This window comes from Sorex araneus, chromosome 2, assembly GCF_027595985.1.
Source record: "Sorex araneus isolate mSorAra2 chromosome 2, mSorAra2.pri, whole genome shotgun sequence".
In the NCBI taxonomy this organism is placed as follows: domain Eukaryota; kingdom Metazoa; phylum Chordata; class Mammalia; order Eulipotyphla; family Soricidae; genus Sorex; species Sorex araneus.
Genome location: NC_073303.1, coordinates 250,177,725 through 250,199,959, shown reverse-complemented (window position 1 = coordinate 250,199,959; position 22,235 = coordinate 250,177,725). Strand labels below are relative to the sequence as shown.

The following is a 22,235-nucleotide window of genomic DNA, read 5'->3' as shown; positions in this document are numbered from 1 at the left end:
GACTTCATGGGCGTGTTTTAGGGTGTCGATCCTGACAGGGTCACGGGAATAAAAACAAAGCAAACAGGAAATAAGCAGTTATCTTAGAGAGACAACCTTTCTCCCTTTCTTTTTTTCTTTCCTTTCTTTCTTTCTTTCTTTCTTGCTTGCTTGCTTGCTCTTGGGGAGACACACCCAACTTGGGTTTTTTTTTTTTGATTGTTTGGGGGCCACACCCAGTGGTGCTCAGGGCTGACTCCTGGCTCTGTGCTCAGGGATCACTCCTCCTGGGGCTCAGGGGACCCTGTGCGGTGCCAGGGATCGAACCCAGGTCAGCCGCTCGCGAGACTAGTGCCCTCCCCGCTGGGCTGTCGCTGCAGCCTCCCTGTGATGGCTTTCGGGGCAACCTTGAACCTGGCATTTCCGTAACCCAGCCCTGCACGAGCGTCTCTCTCTTCTCTCTCTACCTCGTCCAGGGTCCGGCTTTGGTTCCAGCTGTGGTCGAGGCCTTCTGGGTGCGATGCCCTGCTGAGGCAGACCAGCGCCAGACGCCTCTGTGGGCCAGCGTCCCCCACCCCAGCAACCCCCCCCTCTTTCTTCAGCTCTGGGCATAAGGGGATGGGACCCAGGCATACCTGCCAGCCAGCTGCCCTTTCTTTCTTCCTTCCTTTTCTCTTTCTTTCTTTTTTATTTTATTTCTTAAAAATTTTTTGCTTTTTTTTTAGGTCACACCAGCGATGCACTGGGATTACTCCTGGCTCTGTGCTCAGGAATTACCCCTGGCGGTGCTCAGGGGACCATATGGGATGCTGGGAATTGAACCCAGGTCGGCTGCGTGTAAGGCAAACAAACACCCTACCCGCTGTGCTATCGCTCCAGTCCCTCTTTCTTTCTTTCTTTCTTTCTTTCTTTCTTTCTTTCTTTCTTTCTTTCTTTCTTTCTTTCTTTCTTTCTTTCTTTCTTTCTTTCCTTCCTTCTTTCTTTCTTTCTTTCTTTCTTTCTACCTTCCTCCCTTCCTTTCTTTCCTTCTTTTTCTTTTTTTCTACCATTCTTTAATTTCTTTCTCTCTCTATCTTTCTCTTTCTTTCTTTCTTTCCTTCTTCCTTTATCTTTTTCTTTCTACCTTCCTTCCTTCCTTTCTTTCTACCTTTCTTTCCTTCTTTTTCTTTTTTCTACCATTCTTTTTTAATTTCTTCCACTCTACCTTTCTTTCTACCTTTCTTTCTTTTTCTTTCTTTCCTTCTTCCTTTCTCTTCCTTTCTTTATCTTTCTTTTCTTTCTACCTTCCTTCCTTCCTTTCTTTTTTCTTTTTTCTATCATTTTTTATTTCTTTCTCTCTACCTTTCTTTTTCTCTTTCTTTCCTTCTTCCTTTTTCTCTTTCTTTCCTTCTTCTTTCTTTCTTTCTTTCTTTTGGGGAGACACACCCAAGGACACACTCAGGGCTTATTCCTGGCTCTGGCTCGCTCAGGAATCACTCCTGGCCATGCTTGGGGGCTCATGTGTGGTGCCAGGGATGCACCAGGCCTTGCCCACATGTGCAAGGCCGGGCCCTTTCTGCCCCGTGCTCCCCTCTGGGCCTGCTTTCACTTTGCTAACAGGAGGGACGCTTTCCTTGGGCATTTTAGAAATATAGATGTTTCTTGTCATTCCGAGGATGAGTTTTTTTGTTTGTTATTCTTTTTTGTTTTGTTTTGTGGGGGGGAGCTGAGTATGTTTAAACCTGGCTCTGCACTCAGGAATCACTCCTGGCGGTGCTCAGTGGACCCTATGGGATGCCGGGGATTGAGCCCGGGTGGGCTGAGTGCAAGGCAAACACCCTCCCCGCTGTGCTATCGCTCTGGCCCACAGGGTGAGTTTTCCGTGAGGAGGATGAAAATTGAACACTGAGGAGGGAGAAGAGGAAGAGAGGGCAGGGAAGCCCCAGAAGGGCCCCACACCCCAGCGGCAGCCTCGGTGACAAAGGGGTGCAGGGTGACGCCCCACCTCCACGAAGGCGAACTTCTCCTCGCTGGTGTAGTTGTAGCGCGTGGCTCTCTCGTACTCCTCGGCCGTGCCCGGGCAGTCCTTGTTGCAGAACTTGTCTGTGGGGTGCACCAGCTTCCAGGAGTACTGGGGAGACAGACAGGTGGCCCGTCGGAGAGGCGCCCGCCTTCCCGGGAAGGGACAATAAATCCCCTCACCACCCCCAGGGTCGATTCTGAACACCTGGGCACACACTGCGGGGGTCTCCCTCTAGGGCAGGGGAGCAGCTCCTTAGGAGGGGGCTTGGGGTGGGGGACAGAGGAGGGGTGGGGAGGGGCGGAGGTTTCTTCCAGGTCTTATCGTCTACGTCCGGAGTGATGGTGGGGGCAGAGATAGTGGCCCCAGGTGCCATTAGGGGTGCTTCCTGTGTGTTTTTTGTTTTTGTTATTTTGCTTTTTGGGTCATACCCAGCAATGCTCAGGGGTCCCTCCTGGCTCTGCACTCAGGAATTACTCCTGGCGGTGCTCGGGGGACCATACGGGATGCTGGGAATTGAACCTGGGTCGGCCGCGTGCGAGGCAAACACCCTGCCCGCTGTGCTATGGCTCCAGCCCCCGGGTGTCTCTGAAAGCAGGTCGATTTCCAATTAAGAGAGAATGGGGCGCTTTTTCTGTTCGTTTTTGTTTTGAGGCCACCCCCGGCCATGCTCAGGGCTGACTCCTGGCTCTGCACTCAGCCATCAGCCCTGGCGGTACTCAGGGGTATGTGTAATGGGGGGCCCTGTGGGATGTCGGAGATCGAACCCGGGTCAGCAGCATGCCAGCCAAGTGTTCTCTCGCTGGCCTCAAAGTGATTTTTTTCTGTCTTTTCTGAAAAGGGGCCAGCGGGCCAGCCAGGTCTGGGCTCTAATGGGAAAGAGCCGAACAGGGTGTGTAGGTCACCGCCGGCTCGGCTGAGGGGCTCAGGGCAGGGGACCACGTGGGCCCGTGGCCGTGAGGACACCCACCACCTCCATGACGTGGGCGCTCCACTTGGACAGCAGCTGCAGGCCGCGCAGGGCCAGGTCGAAGAGCTCCCGGTACTCCTCGTCCGACTTCTGGCTGTCCAGCCCCGAGCCGGTCACCACCTGGGGAACAGGACGACGACGGACCCGTCACCTCCGCGTCTGTGAGGCGGTCCTGCATGCCACGGACCCCACCCAGAACACAGGGGATGCCCCCGTGATGACACCCCCTGGAGGGAGAGGCTGAGCCCCCCCCAATCCTACCCCTGCCCCCCAGTGGCTTTGCTGGTGCCTAGCTGAGGGTTCAAGTTCCAACCCTGCAGGTGGGTGGGAGGGAGGCCTCACGCACGCCCCCTGGTGGCCGATCTGAGCAGCAGGAACTAAGGCTCGTCCCTGTGGGGAGAGATGGGTACAGCGGGGAGGGCGATGGCCTTGCACTGGCCACCCCAGATCCCATCCCCGGCAACCAATAGGATCCTCCGATCACCGCCAGGAGTGATGCCTGAGCGCAGAGCTAAGAGTAAGCCCCGAGCACTGCCTGTGAACCCCCACCCCACCACCCAAAAGGACTCCTAAGGAACTTCCTTCCTTCCTTCCTTCCTTCCTTCCTTCCTTCCTTCCTTCCTTCCTTCCTTCCTTCCTTCCTTCCTTCCTTCCTTCCTCCCTTCCTTTTTCCCTCCCTCTCTCCCTCCCTCCTTCTTTCCTCCTCCTTCCTCCCTCCCTCCCCCTTCCCTCCCTTTTCCCTTTCCTTCTAGTTTTTTTCTCTCTTCCCTTCTTCCTTTGATTTTTGGGCCACCCCCAGCTTTGAACCACTCCAGCCCTCACTTGGGTCCTATTGAGGACTCACGCCAGCCTGTTCTCGGGGACTGTGGTCACTCTCAGCAGCGCTGAGCTGGGGACCATGGGAGCTATTTCCAGGGGTGCTCTGGAGATGAAATCCAGGCCCCTGCACACACTCGATTTCAATGGTGCTCAGGGTGCCTGGAGACCACCCCCCCAACTCCTCTCCCCCTGATTCTTAGCCAATGATGCTGATGGTCCAAGGCGCAGTGTTCTGCAGGCAGTTTCGGGGGTTATCCCTGGAGCTGCGTACCCAGAGGGTGGGGGTCACCATCTGCTAGATCAGAGGGTGTGGGGCAGGTGATGGAAGGTGGCTATGGGAAACCTAACATCACTGGGAGCCAGACTTTATCTTCTCCTCTCACCCCGAGCCCTGGAACAGCAAGGAGGCCCCGCATCTCAACCACTCCTAGCCAGGACCGGGCCTGGCCGGCAGCGGATCTACCCTGGGGACAGCGCCTGCGTTTGGCTCCCAGCAGGCAAAGGTCTGGGCGGGGCGGTCACGCGAACACGCACTTTGGCTTCTGGACATCAGGGGGCGCGAGCGAGCACAGGAGGGATCCGGAACCCAGGAACCGCAGGATGCTGTGCGTCCTGCATCCTGCGGGCTTAGCAGTAGATTGAGACCCCACAAAAGCATCCACACCCCAACATTAACTCGAGTCGGTTATGGGTGGTCTTCTGGGACCGATCTCCGCCCCACCCTCGCCTCCTCTGGCTCATCTGTATTCTCCTGTGATGTTTCCTTTTATTCTTTTTTTTTTTTTTCTTTTTGGGTCACACCAGCAATGCTCAGGGGTTCCTCCTGGCTCTGCACTCAGCAATGATTCCTGGCGGTGCCCAGGGGACTATACGGTTCAGCCGCATGCAAGGCAAACGCCCTACCCTCAGGACTATCACTCCAGCCCCTTCTTTTATCTATTCTAGGGCGTGGAGGGGGTGTGCACTCCTGGCGGGGTTCAGGCCACCCTCCAGGGTTCCAGGGATCAAACCCAGGTCAACGGTGTCCAAGGCAAGCACCCTTCCCACTGCGCAATCACTCTGGCCCTCTCTCCATATTTTATTTTGGCTAATTCGATATGCCAAAAATAGTAACAAGTCTCACTTGGAGACGTTACTGGTGCCTGCTCGAGCAAATAGATGAGCAACGAGACGACAGTAACAGTGACAGATTTATATATTTTGCTCTTTGGGTCACACCCGGAGATGCACAGGGGTTCCTCCTGGCTCTGCACTCAGGAATTACTCCTGGCGGTGCTCAGGGGACCCTATGGGATGCTGGGGATTGAACCCGGGTCGGCCGCGTACAAGGTAGACGCCTTCCCCGCTGTGCTATTGCTCCAGCCCCTGTCTCCATATTTTAACAATCCAACAAAAAGACAATCCAACATGAGCAAAGACAGGAAGTGTGGGCTTCCCGGAGACAGCAGGAAGGATGGCTGCCTTCCATCCCTAATTGTCTTTTTCTTAAGTTGGGGGCTCGGGGTGAGAGTGGGGGTACTTCTAAGCAGCTCAGGTCACCGGGGAAACTCTCTTCCCACCTCCCAGGCTGTGGGGGTCTCCCAGGACCCCAGAGCTCGAAACGCCAGGGGGAATTCCCCTATCCTTGCTCGCTAAGCATAGGGGCTCCCCTGTACTCCTTGTATGTGGGGGGGACCCATCCCCCTGTTCCCTGAGAATGCAGGCTCCCTGCTTTCGGGGTGCTCCCCTGCAGCCTGCTCCTGGACTTTGGGGTGGGATGTGGGGGGGGTGCCCGGTGCCCTGTGCGCACGCGCGCGCGCGCACACACGCACATGCGCGCTCACCTCGCTGTTGCTGTAGCGTGCCAGCTCGGAGATGAAGCGGATGTGGTCCTCGCGGATGTGCACCATCTGCTCGCAGATGTTGTACTGGGGGCTGGCGCTGCTCTGCGTGCAGGTCCACCTGGCGGAGACGCGGGGTCGGAGCAGTGCAGGGGGGCGTGGGTGGGGGGCGGGCTCTGCAGGTGATGCGCCCGGGCTCATCTCCGGGCGACCGCGGCTCCTTACGCGACCAGGGCGGAGACCCCAGCAGAGCTCGAGCAGGGGAGTGGGGAAGCCCCAGCCCCGCCAGGGGCCGACGCTGCTGGGTGGGGCTGGGGGCCGGGGTGGGCATGGGGCGATACAAACACCAGCACCTCCATCTCCAGCTGTGTTCCGGAAGGAGAAGCTCCCACAAGCCCGTGAGCCCCCCCCCCAGAACCCAGAGGACGTGAGGATGGAGGCCTTCCTGCCTCAGTCTTGGGGAAGTGGGGGCTTAAGAAGGGCTGGAGAGAGGGGTGTGTCCTACAGGGGGCTGCAGGGTGGGGTGGTCTCCACCTTCAGGCTTACGTCACACCTTGGCTCTTACTTGGTCCCGACGCTATGAGCATTGGGGAGCAGTGGGACAGGGTCACTCTGCCTAGGTCCCCCTCCCTGCTGTGGGGGATCATGGGGCCGGGACATGAAGATGATGGGGGTGGGGGGGGCACAGGTCCTGCAAGTCCAGGGGCTCGCTCAGCTTGGGGACTGAGTGCAGGACACACTCACTGGACATCTCCCTCAAGACGAGGAGGTTGGGGTGAGACCCAGACAGAAGGACCCCCTCTTACCCCAATACCCCAGACCACAGCGTGGCCACTATCTGAGCATGGTGTCCCAGCACCGTGACGGCCAGACTTGGTGGGGGTGACCATACCCCCTTACTAACGTCCTCACTGCAGCCTGAGAAACCTGTCACCACCACCACCCCCCGCCCCGGGGACAGGGGACCGCCTGTCCGCTGACCCTGAGGTCCAGCCCACGCCCTGCGTTCTGCTGTCCCCGAAGGGACAGAGAAGGGGCGGGCACTGCGGAGAGCTCTGCACGCTCTGGAACCTTCGCACCAAGGGGCGGGTCCCAAAGCACTCAGAGGCTCCCCGGGGGTGGGGGGGCTGCAGTGGCCCCTCGGTCCCCTGCCCGGCGGGGCACTGGCTCACTTGCTTGCTCCATCACTCTCGAGGCTGGCAGGGCCGAGACACATTACGGCAGGCACTCACTTGGACTTGTTCTCTTCATAGTGAGCACTGGTCTTAATGTATCTGGCCAGCTCTATCTGCATGTCGCCGAAAAGGGGCACCACCTGCAGCTGCTGCAAAGGAAGCGGGACAGCGTGAGTGTGGGCGGTGGGACATCACGCGCACATGCGCACATGGAGACACCCAGGCTGCTAGAACCGGGGCAGTTGGGTCACCCAGGGGGACAGACATCTCAGCAGCCCCGGACGAGGAGCGCCCAATAGCGCCTCTCTTGGGAGCAAGATGCTCCCTTTTTGGAGATGCTTAGACACAGCCATCTGCTAAGGAAGGGCAAAATCGGATCCCCTGGGAGTCCCCTGCAGTGCCCAAGGCTGGGAGGTGGGAGCTCGCAGGGAGGGTGTAAGAGTGTGCACTGGGGACAGCTCTGGTTGAAAAGTTCAAGTTGCAGTCTTGCAAAGAATGCCTCCAGGTGCCCAGGCCACGCCCAGCCCTGTGCTCAGGCCCCGCCCAGGCGCCTAGGCTCCTCCCACACAAGATGCCCCGCCCAGGCATCGAGCCCCCGCCTATTCTTTTGGGCCTGGTCCATGCATTTAGGCCCCGCCCCAGCCCGCCTTCCCCTGAGTAAACATGCCTTAAGCCCCATCCATCCAAGGAACCCCTGGCACAATGTCCAGGCTGCGTTTAACCGCCAGGCTTCAGAGATTTCTTCAGGGCCGCAGGGTCCTCCTCTGAGAACCATTGTATGGAGACCCTCCCCCAAGACGGACGCCGCCCAGGGGCATGGGGCGGGGGGTGGGGGGGGCGGCCCGAGACAGGGGCTGTGGGGTTGCCCAGGTGGATGAATTCAAAGCCGACTCCAATCCTGGCCGCTCTGAACTCTGTTTTTTTGCTGAGGAACGGAGTGGGCTGCTGGAAGCATCTTTCCCTCAGAGAGGAAACTGGGGAGCTAACAAGTGGGGAGGGTCTCTAGTTGCACGGGGTGGGAACACTTGGGGTGTATGATGATGGGGAAGGGCGGGGTGCCCTTGGGGATGAGATGGGGAGCAGAAGGGCTGCATCCCTCCTCTTCCTCCTCCTCCCCTTCCCCTTCCTCCTCTTCCCTCTCCCTCATCCCTCTCCTCTCCCCCCTCCTCCTCTTCCTTCCCCTCCACATGGGGTCTTCTAAGTTCTGGCAAATGCATAGACAGCTCAGGTCACCCCACTCCTCCTGCCCTTCTTTTTTTATTTTATCATAAAAAGACTAGTTCATCAGAACTTTTTTTTTTTAATAATGTAGGAATACTGCTATTTGTTCTCCTGGCCCTTCTTGCCCGCCCACCCCCCTCCCCGCCCCCCAGTGCCAACTTTACCTTAAAGAACTTATCGATCTTGCTAAGATTTATTCTCTTCTTGGCGTCCAGTTTGTAAATGTTACTGACACTCCCGTCCATCAGGTAGAGCCCAAAGCCCATGACCTAGGAGCGGGGGCCGAGAGGGAGCGTGTGTCGGGTGGGTGGATGGGTGGGTGGGGGGAGTGGGCAGGCGAAGGGAGGGGGTGCCTCGGGGGAGGGGGGATGATGATGGCACACACCTTCAGGAGCATGTGCTTCTCGCTGGGCGTCAGGTACATCTTGTTCTCGTAGTAGTCCACGCAGATGTTGACGATGTCGGCCAGCAGCTCCTCGTAGCCAGGGATCACTTCCAGTTGCTGATGGAGACACTGAACGCCGGGCCCGGGGTGAGCCCCTCCTCGCCGGCCCGCCACGTCCCTCCTCAGCGCCCTGACCTTGGTGCCTGTCTTGCCGGGGGAGCCCTCAGCATCTGGGGACAGGCGCCCCCTGCAGGCAGCACCCGGCAGTACAGACACGCTTCCCTCCCCCCCAAAGGGGCGTTTGCTTTCACTTAGGCAGGATTTGGCAGGTTCTTTTGCGGGGTCTGGGAGCGCGACCACCACTCCTTTGTAGGGGGAACTGTCGAGCGTTTCCACAGCACCACAAGAATCTCAGGAATCTGACCCAGGCAGGACCTCGGGGCTTGCACACCGTGGGGGAGCCCTGCTTCCAGGTCTGCCTCAGAAGGAGCCAGGAGCTGCCTCTCCAGTTTATGGAGGCCAGGGAGAACCCGCACAGAGTCCCGGCTAAAAGTTGGGGGGGGGGGTGGAAAGGAGGCACACTGGGTTGGGGCCAGCGACCTGCGGGGACCTGTCTGGGCTGAGCTGCCAGAGCTGCAGGCACAGCATGATGACGGCCACTGCAGACGTCCCGGCTTCCGTTCCCTCCACACAACAGCCCATTTCACAGAGGAGGAAACTGAGGCTCACACCTAAGGCCTCCCTGGGGACCAGTGGGGATCCAGGATCAGGGACAAGACTCCGTCTATATATAAGGTCAACACGGAGAAGGGGCAGAGTCTCAGAGAGCATAGATGAAGGATGTTTAGGAGAAGGGGCTGGGGGTCTCAGGGAGCACAAATGAAGGATGGGACGGGGGGCATCTCTGAGGGTGTGAGTATCCATGAAGATGAAGGTTGTTCGCAGAGATGGGGGTGTTTGTGGAGATGGGGTGTCTGTGGAGGGCGGGTGTTTGGGGAAATGAGATGTCTGTGGAGATGAGGTGTCTGTAGGATGGGGGTATCTGTGGAGATGGGGGTGTCTTGGGGGATGGGGTGTCTATCTCCATGGAGTCTGTGGAGATGGGGTGTCTGTGGAGGGCAGGGTGTCTGTGGAGAGATGGGGGTGTCTGTGGAGGTGGGGTATCTGTGAGATGGGGTGTCTGTGGAGAGATGGGGTGTCTGTGGAGAGATGAGGTATCTGTGAGATGGGGTGTCTGTGGAGAGATGGGGTGTCTGTGGAGATGGGGTGTCTGTGGAGAGATGAGGTGTCTGTGGAGATGGGGTGTCTGTGGAGAGATGAGGTGTCTGTGGAGATGGGGTGTCTGTGGAGAGATGGGGTGTCTGTGGAGAGATGGGGTGTCTGTGGAGAGATGGGGTATCTGTGGAGATGAGGGTGTCTGTGGAGAGATTGGGTGTCTGTGGAGATGGGGTGTCTGTGGAGAGATGAGGTATCTGTGGAGAGATGAGGTGTCTGTGGAGAGATGGGGTGTCTGTGGAGAGATGGGGTATCTGTGGAGAGATGGGGTGTCTGTGGAGAGATGGGGTATCTGTGGAGATGAGGGTGTCTGTGGAGATATTGGGTGTCTGTGGAGATGGGGGTGTCTGTGGAGATGAGGTGTCCGTGGAGAAATGGGGTTTCTGTGAAGGTCAGGGTGTAGTGTGGGAGCAGGCAGGACACAGACATGGGTCACGGGGCCGGCGGTCACCTGGGTGATCCTGTTGTGGTTGGCCAGGAACATGGACAGGTTCTGGGATTCCTGGATGGACTGGGGGTCCGCCATCTTCCTCAGGAACTGTGCCGCCCTGCAAGGCGGGGGTGCGGCTAGACAGAAAGCCTGACCCACAGGGGCCCCACTCCTCCCTCCCCCAGTGAGACACCCCAGAACCCCATAGCACCCAGGTCTCCCAGCAGTGGGATGAGCTTCCGGGATAGAGAAACCTTAGAAACTACTTCTCTAAAGACCCCCTAGTGGGGCTAGAGCGATAGCACAGTGGGGAGGGCATGTGGCCAACCCGGGTTCGATCCCAAGCATCCCATAGGGTCCCCTGAGCACCACCAGGAGTCATTCCTGAGTGCAGAGCCAGGAGGAACCCCTGTGCATCGCTGGGTGTGACCCAAAAAGGAAAAAATAAAAGACTCGCGGGTGCCCTGCGCCCCAAGCCCCAGACACATCCTTGCTTCCTGCTCTGGGCAGCTCCAGCTCAGAGTGTGCATGTATGTATGTGGGGGGGAGGGGAGCGGAGGGGGACCCGCTTGTGGAGAAGGGGGGCTCTGTAGCTGCCAGGGGGAGGGGCCGGGGGAGGGGCTGACCTCTTGTAGGCCGAGTGGTCGTTCTTCACGCTGCACTTCATGTTCTTGAGCTCGTCCAGCACCGCGAACATGTTGATGAACTTGCCCAGCGTCAGCAGGTAGGCCTCGGACACGAAGTCCTTCCTGCGCTCTGCGTGGCACAGCCGCTTCACCTCACTGCAGAAGCGCTCGATGGCCTTGCGCTGCCGCCACGAGAAGGGTGCGCCATGGGACGAGAGTCAGAGAAACACCCCCCCCCCGCTGGGGGGCCCAGATCTGCCCATTGCTGCCAGCGCCCCGGGGAGAAACCCAATGGAGGAGGGAGGGGCCTGTCTGTCTTTGCTTCTGGGCGGTGGGGCCGAGAGGCATTCAGGGAGACACCTGCTCCCCCAAACCAAACGTGGGACTCCCTGGGACTGTCCTCACCCTGTTGCTCCCACCCGCACGTGGAAGTCAGTGAGCAACTAAGAAACGAATCGCTGGGGCCAGTGATCATACAGCGATCATACAGCAAGTGGGGTGTTTGCCTTGCCTGCTGCAGACCCAAGAGTCCGCACCCCATAGGGTCCCCGAGCCCACCAGGAATAATCCCTGAACACAGAGCCAGGAGTAAATCCCTAAGCACGGCTGGGTATGGACCCGCCTCGGAAAAAAATAGAGAAAGGAAAGGAAAAGGAAATGAACTGGCAAAATGACCACAAAATCATCCTTAGGCTTTGTGCAAAGTATGGCTGCAATCTGGGTGAGGGGATTGGAGGGGGGCAACTTGAGGATGCACGGCTCTGAAACTTGGGGCGGCGGGGACAGTGAGATTCTGTGCATATTATGGTATGAGGCCATATGCCCCCATTTCAGTAGGGTTAGCTCCGAGGCCACGCCCCCAGGCCCGCCTAAGCCACGCCCAAAGCCACGCCCCAATATAGACATGCCCCCTTGGCTATGCCCTCACAGATCATGCCCCTAATCCCTGCATTCAGCCCGACCACGCCCTCAGCCACGCCCCCACCAAACCAGGCCCCGCCCCACCAACCTGCCACTAAGCCCCGCCTCCAGTCCAGCCCCGCCCCAGGCTCACCTGGAAGTACATGAACTTCATGAGCTTAGTCACCTCCGGCTCCAGCACTTCCACTGTCTTCTCGTAGATCTCCACGCGGTTGGGCTGCTCATTGCACTTGACCTGCGGGGGCGTGGGCATGCCGGGGCTTAGTGCCCGGTGGCTGGCTTAGGGAGAGGCCCTGCACTCTGTAAGGCAAGCTGTGCTCCTGGGACCCACGGAGGGGTGGTGGGTGCCCCTGCGGGAGGGGTCAGACGGGGCGGATGTGTTCCCCAGGGATGTATTGCAGGAAGGTGCTGGCCCCCCACCGTCAGCTCCATGCCGGGGGGTGGGGGGAGGGTCCGTGCTGGGACCCCTAGCTACCCCTTACCAGGCTAAGGCACTTTCCCGCCTCTCCCGTTGGCCCCCAATCAGCCCTCGCAAAATTCTGAGCAGAAAAGGTGTCCACGCCAACTGCCCTGGCCACACCCTAATGGCCAGCAACAGCGCATCAGCAAGAAACTGTTTCCCCTGCTGGTGGTTCTGGCACGGGGGACCCACACAGTAGGGATTTCCATGACCCCCCACAAAAGTCCTCCTAGCTAAAAATGCTGCGAAGGGGCCCAAGGGAGCCCCAGAGACAGCTGCGTCCTGCCGTGTCTCCATGGGGCTGGCAGATGTTGCAGGGAAAACAGCGGAGACACTCTGTCCCCCAGGGCCTGCGTTTGCAGAAGGAAACACCAAATTCGACGAGCTCATCTGCCCACCAAGTGGGCAGTGCCGGGGGTCTGCAAGGCGCCCGCCAGGCTGTTGGAAGCAGATCTTTCTGGGGCTGAGGTTAGGGGACCCGTGGGGAACAGTCCTGTTGACACATATGTGACCCGTGGCCCAAGGGAACCCAGGAATCAGAGGACAGTGATGAGGATGGTACAAATAGTTCATGGGCGCTGATGTACCCAGAGCCGATAAGGAATAAGACGCGAAACCAATTGGGGGGGGGGGGTTGGGGAGTTGGGGGGTGAACCACGGTTGGGGCCAGAGCGTTAGTACAGCGGCCGGGGCATTTTTGCCTTGCATGCAGCAGACCTGGGTTCAATCCCTGGCATCTCCTATGGTCCCCCGAGCACCACCAGGAGTGATTCCTGAGCGCAGAGTCCCTGAGCATTGCCGGGCGTGACCCCGCCCCCACCCCCGGCAAAAGAGAGAGGGAGAGATGACCCTGGTGGTGAGTGGGGGTGATTGAGCAGCACCTCCATTCATCCAGGGCAAAGACCCAAAATACTTGTAGCCACGTTCCCAGCCCACAACTGAGGCGCCGCGGTGCAAGGGCTGTGCGTGCGCACACGTGTGCGTGCGCATGCGCGTCAATGCTGACTTGGCTCCCTTTCTACCGCGGTTTGGGTCTGGGGCGTTAGTGTCTGCGACGTAGGGAATAACATCGGTGGTACACGATGCTTTGGGAGTGTCATTGAGGGGGGAATGAGTTCATGGCTTCCCCTTCTGTTCTGCCACCAGAAGAAGCTCAGTTCCAGCGCAGGGGAGGGGGGGAACCCCTGGTGGGGCAGGGACCGTCTCACCTGGGGGATGGCCCGGGAGCAGCTGCGCCAGGTATAGAGCATCACCGCGTACTCCTGCCCCTCCTCCAGCATCTCGTTCTGGAAAGAGAAAAGAGCTAAGTACCTGTGGCTCCAAGCAGCGACCCTCCACCCGCCTCCACCCCCCTGCACGCCTCACCCTGCCAGATCTCCAAGACTCAGACATGATCTGGGAACAAGCAAGACCAGGGACACTCGTGGGGGAGAGTGGATTATCCGAAATAGGGACTCCGGGCTCCTTGCCCAGGTCTAAGAAACAGAATCTGCATTTGATCCTCCCCCCCAGCCCCCCAAACCTTCCCCACTTCTGGGACCCTCCAGAGACCAGCGTCCTGCTCCTCAGATGGCCCCCCTGGGCTCTGCCACCTGGCGCAATGCCCATACAGAGGGCAGCCACCTGAGAGAGAGGTAAATGTGTGTACCTCGATAGCAAAGAGAAACAGCACCCTCTGAACCATGGCGGCAAGAAACTAATTTCGGCGTCAGAGCAATAGTACAGTGGGGAGTGCACTTGCTTTGCACGTGGCTGGTCTGAGAATTGTAGTGGGATTGCTTGGAGCACATCGACTAGAGACTAGAGACCAGCGTGGGACAATGAACTTTGTATGACCTGCACTGGGGGCTTGGGAGAGTCCTGTGCAGAGGGCCTCTTGAAAGAGGGGCATTGAAGGTAAAACCTACCAGCAAGATAAGCAGGGCACATCCTGCACGTACATACTCCTCGTGCTCTAAGTAACCTTGGGAATGATCTGACTTGGTATTTTTAATGAGAACATCTTGAGACAAACACAAAATATGTCTAACTCATGAGAGCATCTTTTGACTTGGCTACGTGCCTGGGCCAAGGTATGTAAATAATATAAAACTGCTTGCTTGAGAATAAACGGGGCCTTCAGCCTCGATAGCTGCTGGTCAATGCATCATCTCTGAGTCGGTGGTCTTCATGGACTCCGGCAGAGAATGATCCCCAGCATCCCATAGTGTCCCCTGAGCATCACCGGGTGCGGTCCCCAAACACAAACAAATTACTTGGGAGGCGAAAGTTACTCGTATCAGAGATGCTTGGGGCTCAGGGAAGAGGCTAAGAGATAGCACAGCGGGCACGGTAGGGGTGGCGCTTGCCTTGAATGTGGCCAATCAGGGTTTGATCCCCAGCACCCCACAGGGTGCCCCCAAGCACGGCCAGGAATAGTTCCTGAATGCAAAGCCAGGAATAACCCCTGAATATTGCTAACCCCTCCCCACCAAAAAAAAAAAAAAAAATCCAACTCAGGGGAAGATGGTGATTACGGGTGTCTACTGGTGGCATTAAGAATTGTTCAATGGGACGGGCTGGGGTGATAGCATAGCGGGTAGGGCGTTTGCCTTGCACGCGGCCGACCCGGGTTCAAATCCCAGCATCCCATATGGTCCCCTGAGCACCGCCAGGAGTAATTCCTGAGTGCATGAGCCAGGAGTGACCCCTGTGAATTGCCAGGTGTGACCCCAAAACCAAAAAAAAAAAAAAGAATTGTTCAATGGGGGCCGGAGCGATAGCACAGCGGGTAGGGCGTTTGCCTTGCACGCAGCCGACCCGGGTTCGATCCCTGGCATCCCATATGGTCCCCCAAGCACTGCCAGGAGCAATTCCTGAGTGCAAAGCCAGGAGTAACCCCTGAGCATCGCTGGGTGTGACCCAAAAAGCAAAAAAAAACACAAACAAACAAACAAAAAAAAAACAAAGAATTGTTCGATGGGTGAGGCGGCAGCTAAGAAAAGGAGTAACTCCAGGACTGGCTGAGCAGGTCTCCCCTGGGGACAGTGTAGTACTAGAGAGCACTTGTGTCTGGGAAGAGCCCTAGACACGATTTTTTTTACCAGCAGATAAATGATCAAGACCCGCGGTTAAAAATAATCCAGAGCAGATGGCCAAGGCCGCCGCAGCACGAGAGATGAATCTCTGCTGACTCATCGGTTGCCGGCCTCCGGCAAAGCACCGAACCACACGCTGGCCCTAGAGTCACTGGTTCAATGACAATGGTGATGCAAGTCACCTCAAAGGGGTTTAGGAGAAGGGAATGAGCTGTGTGATGTGTGCGCATGCGCACACACGCACACACGCATGCGCGCGCGCGCGCGCGCGCGCACACACACACACACACACACACACACACACACACACACACACACGCACACCCCTGAGCACACATGTTCATCATCTCCGAGGTGAATTAAGAGGAGTCCCAGGGTTAAAAAAAAAAAAAAAAATAGCCAGGGCCAAAAAGATAGTGCAGTGGGTAGGGCATCCCCTGGGCAGTCCCCCGAGTCCGCCAAGAGTGATTCCTTAGTGCAGAGCCAGGAGTAAGCCCTGAGCACTGCTGGGTGTGCATCACCCTCCAAAAAGCAAACAAACAAAAAAAAGTCAGCCATGGGTTGGAGGGATAATACAGCAGGCAGGGCTCTTGCCTCACATGTGGCTGATCTGGTTTTGCTCCTTAGCACCCCATACAGCACCCACACCCCGAGCCCCGCCACAAGTGGCCCCTGAGCACAGAGCTAGGAGTAAGCCCTGAGCACTGCTGGGTGTGGCCCTAAAACAAAAGAAAAGAAAAGAAAATCATAAAAAATGGCAGCGGTTTCAGGACGGCATCCGGGTTTGGAAAGTAAAAAGCCATGCCCAAGGGAACCTGGGCTGGCTAGCTAGTGTTTGATGTCACGAGCCCTCCCCCCTCACATGCGGAGCTGATGACTAATCTGTTTTCCACAGCCAATGTCACGGACAGGTCACACTTTCAATTCTTCATTTGAGGGCTCTGTAAATCATTAGCCTGGGCTCCGGCATTGGGGGACGGCCACGAGCCAGCCCACAGGGCACCGCCATACTCTGTCCCCACAGGTCCTCCTGCATCTTCACTGCCACCCACTCTGGGCCACGTGCTGGGAAGAGGCGTGACCCCTCCCAGTGGGGTCAGATCCCTGATGAAGCCCCTCCTGTCCCTTCTAGTCATGGGGGCTATTCTAAGGCACGCATACGCCAGAGAGAGACACAGCAGCAGGGAGTCTGCTGCTTTGCACTCTGCTCCCCTCCTCTCTGGCTTTGCAGACAGCAAACCTGAGTCCCATCCCCTGTACCTCAAAGGGTCCCTCGAACCCCACTCGGAGTAATCCCTGAGCGCAGAGCCAGGAGTAGACCTTGAGCACTGCCAGGTATGGCCTTCCTCCCCACAAAAATAAAAATAAAAACAAAAGAAACTAGAACCTGCTTTGCTAAAGAGACTGAATTCCCCAGTGCACACAACGAAGAAGACATGGATAGAGGGGTGGGTACAAGAGTACAGCGGGGGGTGGGGCTGGAGCGATAGCACAGCGGGTAGGGCGTTTGCCTTGCACGCAGCCGACCCGGGTTCGAATCCCAGCATCCCATATGGTCCCCTGAGCACCGCCAGGAGTAATTCCTGAGTGTAGAACCAGGAGTAACCCCTGTGCATCGCTGGGTGTGACCCAAAAAGCAAAAAAAAAAAAAAAAGAGTACAGCGGGGGAGCGTTGCACACAACGACCCAGGTTCGATCCCTGGTATCCCATAGGGTCCCCTGAGCCCCGCCAGGAGTAATTCCTGAATGCAGAGCCAGACGTCAGCCCTGAGCACCACTGGGTATGGTCCTAAAACCAAGGAAACAAAACCCACAGGGGTGCAAATCCCATAGAGACCCTCCCCCCAAGGGACTGAGGCAAAGTGGAGCTCAAAGATGGGGGGGGCTGGAGCGATAGCACAGCGGGGAGGGCATTTGCCTTCTATGCAGTCGATCAGATTCGATTCCCAGCATCCCATAGGGTCACACACCTCCCCACCCAGCACCACCAGGAGTCATTCCTGAGTGCAAAGCCAAGAGTAACCACTGAGCATTGCCAGGTGTGACCCAGAAAGAAAAAAAGGCGAGAAGGGCCGGAAGAGGAGTAATGGCACCTGTCTGAGAAGCAGGGGGAGTTGGGGGGGTTGGTCAGGCGCGGGGGCACTGGGCAGTGCCCCACACTCACCATGCTGGAGTGGACAGTGGCCTGTTCAATGTACCTCGCGATACCGGTGACAAACGCATTTCTGTCTTCAAAGTTGGTGTCAAAGTTAGCCTGTGGGAATGCGAGAGGGGGTGAGGCGGGTGGAGGGAAACGGGGACCCTCCTCCACATCTTCTCTCTCTCTCTCTCTCTCTCTCTCTCTCTCTCTCACACACACACACACACACACACACACACACACACACCCCTGAATCGCAATGACTCCCCCCATTTCATCTACTCTCACAGAAGGAAATCGGGGTGACCCAGCCATGGGGTGCACTTGTGAGTAGGGGATGAGGCCACGCTGGCTTCACTCGGTGCTCCCCTCCCCTCCGGCAGCAAAGACACTGCAAGAGGGCATGAGGGCGTAGCTCCCAGAGAGACGCATAGTGGCCAGTGGCCACAGCTCAGGAGTTGGGAAAACAGAATCCGCCTGAAGCCATGAAACTGAGACCTTGCCCAGAGCCAGGAGCCAGAAAGGCCGAAGCAATGAGTATGGGGGCCGGAGAGATAGTACAATGGGCAGGGAACTTGCCGGGCCCGAGGCCAGGAGGGCTGGAGCAATGGGACAGCTGGTAGGGGGTCTGCCTTGCGCACAGCCAACCTGGGTCCAATCCCGGGCACCCCAGAGGGTCCCCCAAGTCCCACCAGGACTGAATCCTGAGTGCAGGGCCAGGAGTAAGCCCTGAGCACTGTTGTGGGTGACCCCAAAACTAAAGCCAAATCATAGAACAATATATATAGTATATAATATATATCTGTCACTGTCACTGTCATCCCGTTGCTCATCGATTTGCTCGAGTGGGCACCAGTAATGTCTCCATCGTGAGACTTGTTGTTACTGTATTTTGGCATATGGAATAGGCCACGGGGAGCTTGCCAGGCTCTGCCCTGCAGGCAAGATACTCTCAGTAGCTACTAATAATATATAGCATATATTGATACAATTATAAAATTATATTATATGTTTCACCTTTTGGTAAAGACATACAGATGTTTCTCTGTATCATATTTATTATTTAACATCTACTTAACTACTAATACTCTGTGATATGGCATGTTTCTATGTTCTATAATTGCTTTACACAGACATATACATAAGTACCCAGGCAAACATTAGAAATGGGATGTTAGTGTGAACAATTTTATGAAAATTTTTTAAAAATGTAAAAAAAAAAAAAGAAATAGGGATGTATACACCTGTATGCAACTATGTATACATACATGAATAGTTCGGGGAAATGGTTATTTGCTACAGTTTCCTGTACTGCTTGTCACACACACACAAAAAATAGTAACTTAATGAAAATTTTAATCTGGGTTCAAAACACAGTGACTCAACCACATTTGCAAGTTGAACTCAGGTACTTGATAAATCTGGCCCCAAAATGCAATTACAAATAACTCACCAAAAACTAGAGCGATAGGATGGCGGTGTGTGTGTGTGGGGGGAGTGCCTGCCTGGCATGTAGTTGACCTGGGTTGGAGCCCCAGCACCCCATAGGGTCCCCAGAGCAGTACTAGGAGTGAGCCTTGAGCACAGTTGGGTGTGGCTCAATAACCAAAAGAGGAAAAAAAATTGCACGTGCTTCTATTGAGAATCACCAAACAGCCAGAGTGATAGTTCAGCGGGGAGGAATTGTCTGCTTTGCACGCGGCTGACCTGAGTTCCATCTCCAGGATCCCATATAGTCCCCTGAGCACTTGCCAGGAGTAATTCCTGAGCGCAGGGCCAGGAGTAAACCCTGTGCATCGCCGGGTGTGACCCGAAAAGCAAAAAAAAAAGAGAACCACCAGTTAGCCCGAGAACCTTCAGGAGGTGGAGTCCGGTGTGTGGGCACGGAGGCTCGGAGAGCAAATACCCGAAGCCTGAGACTAAAGCAGCCAAGGGAGGGTCCGCCAGGGGGGCACCAGGTAGGACCCCCGGTGCTCACTAACCTGGTACATGATGGACGAGGGCGGCGGCTCGATGCATGGCTGCTGGTCGGGCAGCGGCAGCTCCTCCAGCAGGTCCACGTTGGACAGGGCGTCCTCCAGCGTCACGTGGGTGGTCATGGTGGCGGCGTGCGGAGCGGTGGGAGGGGGGGTCCTGCTGTGGGAAAAAGGCGCAGGATAGGTGGTGAGAGCTCTCCCCTCCCCTCGGGGTCGGGATCCCTTCCGGGGAGGGGCTTCGGGATGGAGGCCACGCCCCCTCCCTGCACACCCCCCTCCCTACACACACCCCCCTCCTAATTGTGAGAATCCTTTGCAGGAGGGCGGAAGGAACAGGATGTGGGGGGGGAGAGAATGTGGCTCAATGGTGGAGCATTTGGGACAATTTGTTTTGGGGCCACACCTGGCGGTGTTCAGGGCTGACTCCGAGCTCTGTGCTCAGGGATCACTCTTGGCAGTGCTCCGAGTACCCTATGGGATATGCCAGGGATGGAACTCAGGTCGGCCGCGTGCAAAGCAAGCGCCCTCCCCGCTGGACTATCTACCCTCGCAGTAGAGCACTTGTCTTGCCCGTGTGAGGCCCCGGGATTCGATTCTACAAAAGCAAAGGCCCAGCGTGAGAATCCCTGGACTCTGACACCAGGCTCCTACGTCTGTTTACCTTCCGGGTCAACTCCACCACCCGGCAGAGGAGCTGGTGGAGAAATGAGGTTCGGAGCAGGGACGGACGCCGGTTGCCACCCCCGCGGCCCCTCGAGGCCCGAAAGCCAGGCCAGGGGCCCCAGACTGCCCACGGCTGCTGTTTGCATGGGGTTCTACAAGGGTTCCACCCGGCGAACTGGCCAGGCAGCCTGTCCTTCAGGGTCAGTGCAAAGCTGGACTCCCGGCGGCCCGGGAAATTCAGCTTCGCCCTCGGCAAACCCAGCCCTACTTGCAGACACACCAGTGGGACCCCAGGCTGCAGTGCCTCAGCACTCAGCCCGTCTCTGCGCCCCGATACTGCCAAGCTTGCATGAGGCTGGGGGTGGGGGGGAGGTGGTCCTGCACCAACTAACATGGTGCTCCTGTTGCAAAACTTCGATCAAGATGGGTCGATAGATGGGGCTGGCACGATAATTGAGCAGGCAGGGTGCTTGCCTTGCAGGCAGGTGACTCGGGTTCGATCCACCACACCCCCCCCCCGGCATCCCCTAGGGTCCCCCGAGCACCGCCAGGAGTGATTCCTGAGTGCAGAGCCAGGAGCAATCCCTGAGCACTGCCAGGTGTGACCCCAAAACCAGGAAAAAAGAAATTAAAACGGATCAAAGAAGAGAGCTGGTGAGGGGCTGGAGTGATAGCACAGCAGGGAGGGCGTTTGCCTTGCACGCGGCCAACCCGGGTTCGATTCCCAGCATCCCATAGGGTCCCCTGAGCACCAGCTAGGGGTAATTCCTGAGTGCATGAGCCAGGAGTGACCCCCTGTGCATCGCCGGGTGTGACCCGAAAAGCAAAAAAAAAAAAAAAGGTGGTGAGAGAGGACAGCAGGTAAGGCCTTGCATGAGCGCCCCGGGATCTACCCCAGCACCCCGTATGTGCCCCCCACCACACCCTAGTCCTCCAGGAATGATCCCTGGGTACAGAGCCAGGAGTTGGCGCTGAGCACCAAAATCAGAAACAAGCGAAAAACGATATGAATGGACGAATGGCAATGGAGGCTAACAGGTTCCTATGAGCCCCCCAACACCAACCCCCCCCCAAACTCCCAGCTACGCATCACAGAACCGTGAAATAGGAAATCATTCGGATTTCCGCCAGAAACGCATTCCTAGCAATCCTCAGGAAAGCTCTTATCGAGGAGTAAGTATCAGGCGGTACAGGGGTGAAGGCACCTCCTGGCCCGAGGGGCAGGGCAGGTCTGACCCCCCAGCACTGCGCCCTCCCCACCCAGCGCCCCGGGTGCAGCCCACCTCCCCGCCCCCACCAACGGAAGCCCACGTCCTGGTGATGTCAGAGTTGACATTTAGAAACGATCGAGAGCACGAAGCCAACTTGAGGTGAAGGCAGGTGAGCCTGGAGCGAGTGGGCCCCGTTTGCTGCACAGAAATCAGAAGACTCAAAAAAAAAAAAAAATCCGGGGCTGGAGCAATAGTACAGCGGGTAGGGCGTTTGCCTTGCATGCGAATGACCTGGGTTCGATTCCCAGCATCCCATAGGGTCCCCTGAGCACCGCCAGGAGTAACTCCTGAGTGCAAAGCCAGGAGTAACCCCTGTGCATTGCCGGGTGTGACCCAAAAAGAAAAAAAAATTGAAAGAAAGAAAGTGGGGAGGGCTAAGACCGACCCCCCCCAAGAAACCAGGCCCCAAACCAAGCTGAAGACGGTGGGGTCCGGCATGTAGGACAGTGGGGAGGGCACCTGCCTTGCCCACGGCCAAGCTGGGGTTCAATCCCTGGCACTTCACAGGGATCCCCGAGCCCTGCCGGGAGCAAGTGCTGAGCATAGCTGGGTGGGGGGGCTGTGAAAGAAGGTGGGGGATAAGCACTGGCCCCCCTGGGCACAGGAAGGAGGAGGCTCAAGGGGCTGGGGGTGGCTGTAGATCCCCTCCCTCCACTCCAGGGTTCAGAACTGCTTTGAGGGGCCACAGAATTGGCCTCATTAGGGGCGTTTCAGAGCAGAGGGGCGGGGACCTGGCTGTGGGGGTTGGCACAGTCGCCCTGGGCTCCAGCCCATGTCAGCAAACTGCCCTTTCCCCAAGTCTCACGCTGGGTACACATTTTTTTTTTCTTTTTGGGTCACACGGGCTGGAGCAGTAGCACAGCAGTAGGGCGTTTGCCTTGCACGTGGCCGACCCAGGTTTGATTCCTCTGCCCCTCTCAGAGAGCCCGGCAAGCTACCGAGAGTATCCCGCCCACACGGCAGAGCCTGGCAAGCTCGCCGTGGCGTATTTGATATGCCAAAAACAGGAACAACAAGTCTCACCATGG

The 22,235-nt window shown here is 57.2% G+C and overlaps 1 protein-coding gene across 6 annotated transcripts in view; it reads right to left on the bottom strand.

Moving 5' to 3' along the window:
• CYFIP2 (cytoplasmic FMR1 interacting protein 2) overlaps positions 1-22,235 on the bottom strand; it is an 84,233-nt gene that overhangs the window by 45,703 nt on the left and 16,295 nt on the right. For 3 of the 6 annotated variants that reach the window (XM_055124830.1, XM_055124826.1, XM_055124828.1), the window contains 12 exons: positions 19,280-19,433; positions 17,322-17,411; positions 13,289-13,366; positions 11,754-11,855; positions 10,700-10,881; positions 10,095-10,191; positions 8,369-8,497; positions 8,148-8,252; positions 6,820-6,911; positions 5,591-5,708; positions 2,949-3,068; positions 1,964-2,089 (listed from right to left, as the gene is read on the bottom strand). In XM_055124830.1, the coding sequence (XP_054980805.1) occupies positions 1,964-2,089; positions 2,949-3,068; positions 5,591-5,708; positions 6,820-6,911; positions 8,148-8,252; positions 8,369-8,497; positions 10,095-10,191; positions 10,700-10,881; positions 11,754-11,855; positions 13,289-13,366; positions 17,322-17,411; positions 19,280-19,396 (1,356 nt within the window). In that variant the 5' untranslated portion in view covers positions 19,397-19,433. The remainder of the gene's footprint in view (positions 1-1,963; positions 2,090-2,948; positions 3,069-5,590; positions 5,709-6,819; positions 6,912-8,147; positions 8,253-8,368; positions 8,498-10,094; positions 10,192-10,699; positions 10,882-11,753; positions 11,856-13,288; positions 13,367-17,321; positions 17,412-19,279; positions 19,434-22,235) is intronic. The other 3 variants (XM_055124827.1, XM_055124829.1, XM_055124831.1) reach the window with 2 other exon arrangements.